This window comes from Neophocaena asiaeorientalis, unplaced genomic scaffold, assembly GCF_003031525.2.
Source record: "Neophocaena asiaeorientalis asiaeorientalis breed wild unplaced genomic scaffold, Neophocaena_asiaeorientalis_V1.1 scaffold129, whole genome shotgun sequence".
NCBI lineage: Eukaryota > Metazoa > Chordata > Mammalia > Artiodactyla > Phocoenidae > Neophocaena > Neophocaena asiaeorientalis.
The window spans coordinates 7,256,475-7,265,875 of NW_020172446.1; the positions used below are offsets into that span (position 1 = coordinate 7,256,475).

Here is a 9,401-nt window from a genome sequence, read left to right on the forward strand (position 1 = left end):
CCACCTACCAAAAAAAAAAAAAAAAAAAGGTACCACTCAGAACCTTCTAATACTCTCCACTGCTCTACCGCTCACAGGAACCGAACATCTTAGGCCTGAAGTCCACCTCAGCCCCTGCCAGTTCTCCCCGTCAAGGTGCAGCTACACCAAACTACTCGGAAGCCTAAGAACAAGCCACACATTTTCCCTCCTACCTGCACTTTTGTTTATGCTGCCCCCCATATACCATTCCATCGGGCAGACTCCTACTCATCCGTCAAGGCCTAGGTGAAATAAACTCTCTTCTCTGAAGCCTGACCAATGACCCCTGGCAGCAGTGTCGTGCTGCACTCAGGGGGCTGTTCACACCAGCAGCTCTACCTTCCTCCTCCTGTCTTGCCCGCACTCAACAGAAAGGCACTGAATTAATGAATTAATTACTGTAAAAGCCCCGCACTTGTGACCAGCAACCGACACACATGTTTTGGGGAGAAGAAGCAGGTGACGAAAGCTCCCATTTCTCCGCAGGCACTAAGGGGAACAGAGGAGAGCCCTTCCTGCCCTGCCCCGCTGGGGGAGAGGTGGATGTCCTCGCAGAAACCCTCCAGCGAAACACAGGCCTGCCTGGAGCCCCACTGGCCCACGGGGCTTTCCAGCCCAGGGCCTGCCTGGCAGCCAGACTGGCCCCTTGCTTATCTGGGAGCTCCAGACAGGTCAGCTCAGCCAGCTCTGCTCTGGACCCCAACCCATGCAGACTCCACCTCCTCTTCCCTCCCCAGCTGTGAGGAGTGGGGACGGGGTGCACCTCCCCAGAGCTGTGTGGGCTCTACCCAGACCTACCAGAAACATGGAGCAGGGGCCTCGGGAAATGTATGAAAGTCCAGATAAGCCTGACACATAAGGGCACACGGAGGCACCGGGAACGGGACGGGACGTGGAGAGAAGCCACTCCCTCTTCCCGCGTCCCCTCAACTGAGTGATAAACAGAATGGCCAGGAGCTCAGATACGGTCCCCTCCTCCTTCCCCCAAATAAGGATGTCTGAGGCCCAGAAGTTCAGTGCCTTGCCCAAGGTCAAGAGCGGACCCTAGATTCCCCCCTGGAGAGCCCCCCTACCACATGGCTGCCCTGCCCTCAGTCCTGGCCCACGGCGGGCCTTCAGTAGCTGTCGCCACCTCCGCTCCCAGCACACCGCTCCTAACCTGAAGGTAAACTCCCAACAACCACAAGGACGCACAAGGACCTCTCCTTCACGTGAGCCCACAGTCCTAGGCGGGGCGACCCCAAGCCCCTGGAAACTGAGCAGCCGGCCCCAAAGGAAGAACCTGGCTGACTCTGTGACACGGCAGACAGGGACAGGAGGGCGGGAGAACGGTGGTGGTTGATCAGTTTTCAAAATGCAGCAAAAGGGGTGACAGCTATGAGGCAGCCTTCCCCCAGCTGAGGCCTTGAGAAAGGCTTTGCTGGCTGACCAGCCCTCAGGATGAGGGGTCCCCTGCCCAATACAGAACAGCAGCTTTGAGGTCTCTGAGACCCCAAAAGTGGGAAACCAGAGACCTGGACCCAGACAGGTGGCCTGTGCTCCCTGAGTCTGGGCCAGGAGGACAGAGAGGAGGGCAAGGATGGCCACAGCTCCCACTCCCACCCTGGCTCAGGGAGCCTGCCCAGAAGGCACCTCTGCTGCAGGCTCCCGGCCCAGGGGGCACCCAATCTCCTATCAGATTTCAAAGGAATGTGGCTGGTTCCCAGGGGCCTCCACTCCCCTAAGGCCAGCCTGCCCTGCCCCTCCTCTCTCCTGCAAAGCACCCTCAAGGTCTCCCTACAGCGGGATCAAGGCCCAGTGGCCTCCCCACCAGAGGCCAGCCACTTGGCTCCCTGTCCCCACAGCCCACCTGGTGTGGTCGGCGGCTGCCCTCGCCCGCGTTCTGGAGTCACAGGACCTCCATGGCAGCGAGTCAGCCAGCTCTCCAGCTCAGGCCCGGCACTGCCTGGGTGCCTCGTCCCGGCCTCTGCCTCTACCTTGCCGCCATGCAGCTGGCCGCCGGCTGGCTTCGGGTTTCAGCAGGGCCAGGCCTGCTGGGCGGCCCTGGGAAGGGCACAGTCCCCCTGCCTCGCATCCTGCTCAAGGTCGGCCAGAAGGACGGCCGTGGGCCCGGAGGCCCTGGTGGCTCCAGGACCCCAGGTGGAGCTGCCACCAGTGCTCAGGCCCACCTCCCTGTACCCCCAAAAAGAGGGTCCCTGCTGGTGAAGCAGTCAGCGGGGCAGGAGAACCCAGCGTCTGGGGTACCTGGGCCCCTCAGGATCGAGGGCCCCTGGCCGGCAGGGGTAGAGCCCAGCAAGGGGGTCCTCTCCTCGGCCCCAACCCCAGTGGGGGTGGGCAGGACCGCTTCAGCCGGCTGCCGGCAACAGCTGGCACAGACTCGGGCCCAGGCCATGAGGTGGCCGCCCCCCGTCCACCGGCTGCACTGAGCACCCTGCCCACCTCCTGGGTCAAGAGGCTGGCTGGGGCCTCTGGCTCGTGCTGCCCCCTGCAGGTGACCTGACAGCTCTCCCCTTCCTGAGAGTCACTAGCTCTGGTGGGAACCCTAACCCCAGACGCCCAGAGGACAACTGCACCCGTGCCCCAGGCCTCCAGCTCCACCAAGAAGCTGGCAGGCTCCGACTTCCCTCCCCAGCAGCCCCTGAGCTGCCAGGAGAAAACCAAGTCTCTCCCCTGGGGAAAACAGAGCTGGCAGCAAGAGACCAAAGGCCGCGCGGCTGTGGAGAAGGAACATGCCCAGCCTTGCCAGGGCGCCTTCCCAGGGCCTCTGACTTGTTGCCAGGGCCCAGGCGGGCCTGCTCCGGCAGCCGTACTAACCAGGGTGGGGGCGGCAGCCAGGCTCCCTCAGGCCTCCTCCAGGCAGCCCTGAAGGGCCAGCACCCAGCAGGCCCACCGCTCCCCGCACCCCCCGCCGAGGGTTCTGGCTCGCGCACACTCCGCGGAGGGCACGAAGGGCCAGGCCCCGGCACAGCCCCTCTTCTTCCGCCGCCCTCCCCAGACACACCCCAGCCCTGTGGAGAAGGGGCGGGCAGAGCAGCCTGGCAGTGACCCCTGCGTAACTGCTACAACCACTCCCAACCTGGTTACCACAGAGCCAACGCTCACTCTAGGCCCAGCCCGTGGCAGGTCCCTCCATCAGCTCGACCAGCCCATCTCACTTGAGGAAACTGTGGCTCCAGAAGCTTAGTAACCAAGCTGCCCAAGGTCGCAGAGGCAATAGGCAGCCAAGCCAGGTCAAGAAAACAACCAGGTTTGTCAGACGCCCAAGCCCAGGCCTGAGTGCCAGCCCCCAGGCTGCAGCGCCCACCAGGTAAACCTCTACACCCCTGCTTCCTTACCCCAGGGGGTACCCCTGAGGATCTGGGCTTTAGGGAAGGAGAAAGGCGATCCTCTGCAGAATGGGAAGGGGCTGCCCAAACAGCATGGCATACACCTCCCACCCCCCAAGTCTTCACTGGCCAGACCAGAATGAAGAGATAAAGCACAGCCCTGGCCTGGCCTGGGAGAACGTGGACCCAATGGGCAGCTGAAAGGAGTCAGAAAAGAAACGTAAGCCATCCCAGGTGGCCCCTGTGTGCGTTTCCCAGCCTGGCATGGCCTCACTCAGTAGACTGTACCAGGGCCAGGCCCCGCCCTAGCCAACCTCACAGGGTGAGGCTCCTGCAGGAAGTTAGGCCTCAGAAGGCATATCACCCTATCCCAGGGATCTGGGGCTTCAAGGGAAAGGGGTGGGGGCAGGTAGCCTAAGGAAGATCCCAAGGAGGTAGGCATCTGTTTGCCTCCTTCCCATCCCCACCCAGGCCAGAAGCGGTCTGCAGGGTCTGGGGAGAGTCCAGTGTTCCCTGAGCTGCTCTGCTCAGACCTACCCAAAAGAAGAGCTCTGGGGTCCTGTCCAGGAGCTCCCCTAAGCCCCCAAGTTCCTCTCCTGTCTGCCAGCCCCCTTCCCCTCCGCTTTGGGCCTCAACTCCAAGGAGCCCTCCCCTAGGCAGAAGGAACTCGACACACCACCATAAACTTGAAAAACCTGCTATTCTCTTAACCCCTAAAAGTAGCTTTTTTCCCAACAAGGCAACTGATCCTTGGTCCCCCCATAAAAGGCCTTGATCACCTCCTCAAGGGGACTAGTCCCCCTAAAGGGGACTTCCAGAGCTGGGTTCTGAGGTCAGAAGCCTGGGTGAGGGCCTGTTGGGGGGTCTCCATTAAGGCCTCCTCCTCCTTTGAATAGATTCAGACTGGCTATAATTCAAGCCCTAGCTCTATACAAGCTTCCCAGAGGCTTAGGGAGCCAATGTTCCACCTGCTAGTATGCTTCCAGTTTCCCCAAAATGAACAGCTGTACCCTCCCCTGACCCAGGTTGCCCCAGACAGACCCCCTCAAAGAAATTCTCCAACACTCTCCCCTCTCCTCAGTCCCTATGTTCTCAGCATATGATCCCAGCCAACATGCCTCTCCCAGCTTCCTCTGGGACAGGCCAGGGCAGCCTTGGCAATCTGGCTGTGAGCTGGAAATCCAAATGCTGAATTGCTGTGTGACCTTGGCCAAGTCGCTTCATCTCTTCAGGTCTCTTTGCTGGAGGGGAAATCGACCTCCTCTTATCTAGCCTGCTCCACTGATTCAGAACCTCATCAGGGTGAAGCCTGGCAGGCTGGAGTCATCAGCATTTGTCATGCTGCCCAAACCTTGGCCTTCTCTAGGCAATCAGCAAAGCTGCCACAGTACCTATCCCCCACCATCAGCTAACCTGGCTGTGATCAGTTACAGGGTCAGAGAACCCACCTAACACTGTTCCCGTCCTGACTCACCCAAGCTGGGAAGGGAGATGAAGATGACAAGTCCCTTTTGAGGAGAGTTATGGGGAGTGGGAGGCACGGGGAGTTCTGCACTCCCACCGTCACCCAGGGCAGAGAGGGACACAGCCCAGCCCTGGGACTCTGAGGAAGGTTTGGAGATGACAACCCAAGGGCTGGGAAGGGGCTTCCAACCTCAGGGTTGTAGTCAAAGATGTGATGGAAAAAATAGAGGGAACAGAGGAGGCCCAGGAGAGAGGCAGGCCCCACCTGAGAAAAACTGCAGCCACTCCCAAAGCCAATGCCACACAGCCCCACGGGGGAGAGCTGGGAGCTTGACTCCATGCTGATGACCTTTGCCTTAAAAACAGCAACTCTGGGCTGACCCACTTTTCGCAACAAGGCGGGTTAATGATCAAGTTCTGGCACAAACACCACCTCCTGCCAAGGAGTTTGGCTTTGCCCCCATACACACGCAGACCCCCAGGTCTGCCCTCCAGGCCGACATCTAACAGGACGGAGATCAGACCCTGCAGACCTGGGGTTAAAGCCTTGCCTCTGGGAACGAACCACAGAAACCCCCACACGAAACACACACCCCAACTTGCACTCTTCCCACAGACCAAGCCTGAGAAGTCCCAAGCTGAGTCTAACTCGCAAGCCTGCAGCCCTGTGCACAGGGAATGCTTGGGATCCTGACGCGAAGGGAGTGCTTGACGGAGCAAGTGTCAAGTGACCCCAGTCCGGAGAGTTCCCCATGCCCGAGGGCGTAGGAGGTGGGGCCGCCGCGTCCGTCCGTCTGCGGAGCCGGCACACCCCGAAACTGCATGCGCGTGCACGTCTCCCCGCGATCTGGCACGCGTGTGTTAGCCGCCGCTGCCCGCCCCGGGACCCCACGTGTGAAGCCCGGGCCGCAGGCGGGGGCGACAGTGAAGGTGACCTTCAGGGCGGGGGCGCCCGGTGGAGGGCTCGGCGAGATGCAACCCAGCCAGGCGCGGAGTGAAGGCGGCGGTCCCCGCGCAACCCCGAACCCCCCCGCCCACTCGGCCCGATTCAGCCTCCCGCCCAGCTGCCTCCCGACCCCGGCCCCACTCACCCGCCGCGCCCGGCCGCCCCTTGCCACCGGCCTGCGAGCTGGGCTCCCGGGCGCTGTCCGCCGGGGCGGCCGCCGGCAACTCGTCTGTTTTGATGACCATGGCGGCGGGAGCGGGCGTCCGCCTCGGCTGTCCGCGCCGCCCGCCGCGCCACTAACCCAAGTGCCCTGCGCGCCGCTGCAGCTGCGGGAAGGACGGAGTCACCGGCCCACGTGGTGCGCGCTATGGCCTTTGACCCCACCGCCGCTCCCTTGCCCCGCCCTCGCGCCCGGCCCGGCCCACGAAGGCCGGCGAGGGACAAAATACGCCACGCCTCGTTCGCTGTGTACGAACGTGGTGACTTTCTTGAACGCCTTAAAGGGAACGTACCCTGGCTCTGGCTAGAGAAAGGTTTCGGGCCCCCTCGAGGGGCGGGGCTACGGAGAGGAGTCCTTGCGGTTCGTTGCCCGTCGGGCGGGCACCTTGACCTTGCGGGGAGACTCGTCTGGACTACTATTGCTTACAGTCCCCTCCCCCTATGGCTTCCTATTGCAGATCTGCCAAATGACCACGCGGTGTCTAATCTGAGGTGTTAACATGACCCTCAGCGCCGTGCTCACCGAGCTTGCCGTCCCCGAAGGGGTGGAGCGGGTGTGCGTCTGGCTTCTTGAGGAGGGGGTGGAGGATAGCCTAGGGCATGGTCACAAGAGGCAGGGGTGGCGGGTGGCTAATAGGGATGAAGTGCCAGAGATGAGCCCACCAAACTTTGTCCTGAGCCACAACGGGCTCCCCTCTGCCAGCGGCCTCGACACCCCCCACCAGATGAGTCCTCACATCCGCCCTGGCACATTATCCCCATTTTTGAGTGGAGGAAGCCAAGCTCAAGGTCACACAGAGAGCAAGACTTTAGCTAGAACAGGCTAAATCCACAGCCTGGACACTTTACAGTAGTTCACGTTTTCAGATGTTTGGGGCCTGGTGGGGACTGAGAAGTGAAGTCAGAGAATGCTGCCCAGATGACATTTTACCAGGTCTTGCCAGTGAGCTGAAGTTCGCCAAGCCGAGAGGGTGAGACGGTTTCCTTGCACAGGCCCAGGAAGCCATTGGGAAGCACTTAAGGCATATTCCAGGAACTAATAGAAATTGGGAAGCTGAAGCTGCAGAGGTTGGCTGGGGTGGGCCTAGTGCCTCATAAAAATTGCAGAGGAAAATGGACTTTGTCCTGGAGTACGAGTGATGGGAACGGGAGCCAGTGAAAGGCTTTAAGCACTTAAGCAGGAGGAAGGGAGGTGAGAAATGCTTTGGTTGCTGTGTGGAGGATAAGGGGACTGAGCTAGACCAGGGGGAGACGAGTTTGGCCCATTGCACAAGAAGGCTGGAAATAAAAACAAGACCTGACTACAGCCCACCACATGGAAGGTGGGCAGTCAGGTGGTACATGAACCTAACACGGAGTTGGATTGGAAATCTGCATCCTGCAACCTTGTCTCTTCTCGAAACCTTGAGCAAGTCACTTGACTATCACGCCTCTGAATCTCAGGAGCTTCCTCTGTCAAATAAAAACATCCATTGTCTGGCCTCTTACCTAACTGTTGGGAGGAGATAGTGGTCATCAAAGCACTTTAGATAGTGTAAAATACTTCACTCTGTCTTTCAAGCAAAGCTTGCAGGAGCTCAGTACTGCAGGAAGATCAGAGATGAACCAGACCCAGTCCCTGCCAGGAGAAGTTTCAATCTGGTGGGTGAAGAGAGATGCACGCAGCAATCTCATGTCTAAGGCTGCAGAATAAAAGCCTTTAAAGAAGGCTGTTCTGAGTGTGCAGGGGAGGCAGTCAGGGAGGGCCTCTGGGAAGAAGCTCCTCTGAAGCTTTGAAGGATAAGAAGGATTTTAATGAGCAAGACAGAGGAGTCATATGGGAAGACACAGAAAGAGGGACCCTGGGAATTTATTCACTTGTTTATTTTTTTTAAAACCTCTTAATTTTATTTAGAACTTTGAATACATTCACATGGTTCAAATTTCAAAAAGCATAAAAGGGCATACAGTGAAATCTGTCACCTGCCCCCAGCCATCTGGTTTTCCTTCCCAGACCACCAGGATTACCAGTTCTTTTATATTCTTCTAGAGATATTCTTTGCATATAAGAGTGTGTGTGTGTGTGTGTGTGTGTGTGTGTGTATTTCCCTTTAGTTACACAAATGGTAACATACTTTACCCTGATTTTTTTACTTACTATATTCTGGAGATATCAGTACACAAAGAGCTTTCTCATTACATTTTATGGCTGGATAATATCCCAGTGTGTAGATGTACCATAATTCTTTTAACCAGTCTCCCAACTGAAACTTAAGGAATTTGGAGAATTGTACCTAGTCCAGTGTAGCTGAAGTTGGAAGCCCCCTCCATGTCGGTAACACTGCTCATAACCAAAAGCGTAGCCCTGTTTTAACACTGAGCAGCAAGCCTGGGGATAGGGAAACAGATACACACAAAAAGCATCATCCTCTGACCACCTTCTCTATCGTCTGGCGGTCCAATCACATATTAAGCAGACTATTTCTTACTTTCAAGCTGCTTCCACCAATGTCTTTCCACCATAGTCTTAACAACAACTACTCCCATCACTTTCCCCAACTATTTCCACCATTGCCTATACATTGTGCTATGGTTAGGGTGACCATGTGATGTATCATGCAAACCAGGACACTCTGGGAGTGAAAGTGGACACTATTAATAATGACCTTGGGACAACAGGCATAAACCAACACTGTCTTGGCCAAACTAGGATGTCTGGTTCTCAGGTGAGGAGTCCAGCTGCTAGACCAGGGGACTTCTTGAAGGCAACGACCATACCTTATTTATCTGGATATCCCCAGCATCTCCCCAGAGCCTGATGCATAGTAGGTGCTTAATGCACAGTGGTTGGTTGAATGGAGGTCCCGGGTATAGGCAGAGCCAAGCAGTCCTTTAGATGCCTCCACGGGGTTTCACCAGATATTTGTAATATCTGGGCTTTCTGCGCAAATATTCCTTTTATGTATTGTATGCTTTGACCTTTGTATACAGAGCTTCAGATCATTTCCATGATGCCTAGCTGAGACCCACCGGGCTGAGCCCTGGAGAGGCACCGGCCTATACCTTGCCCTGGCCTTACTCCTATGTCCTCCTTATGATCAAGGTCTGCGAGTGCCTACTGATAAGTAAGGAAGGGCGCTAATGACCAGTCTGTCCAGGGGCCTAGTGGCTAAGCAGTCCCAGCAGCCTTCGAACCTGCAACATGTCTTCTGTGGATCCTCTTCCCATTTCCTTAGCAGGCTCCTGTTACACAGTCCCCATCCTCAGGGCTGCCTGCCTGGGTGGTACTCCCCATCTTTATGGCTTCTGGGTACAGATGCTAAGTAAACACAAAGGGAAGTTTACCGAGGCTGAGACCTACCCTACATAATTAGTCTGCTTAAAGCATCCCATCTCCCTAATTATTGTTATGATGGATGCACCCATTCAGCTGGGCATTCCTATTT

General features: G+C 57.4%; 1 protein-coding gene across 4 annotated transcripts in view; it reads right to left on the reverse strand.

Moving 5' to 3' along the window:
* The window catches only part of CLUH (CLUH binding protein of NUMT mRNA), a 21,354-nt gene extending 15,256 nt beyond the window's left edge, over positions 1 to 6,098 (reverse strand). For all 4 annotated transcript variants that reach the window (XM_024737100.1, XM_024737109.1, XM_024737092.1 and 1 more), the window contains exon 1: positions 5,903 to 6,098. In XM_024737100.1, coding sequence (XP_024592868.1) covers positions 5,903 to 6,002 — 100 coding nt within the window. In that variant the 5' untranslated portion in view covers positions 6,003 to 6,098. The remainder of the gene's footprint in view (positions 1 to 5,902) is intronic.
* Between the last annotated feature and the right edge of the window lie 3,303 nt (positions 6,099 to 9,401).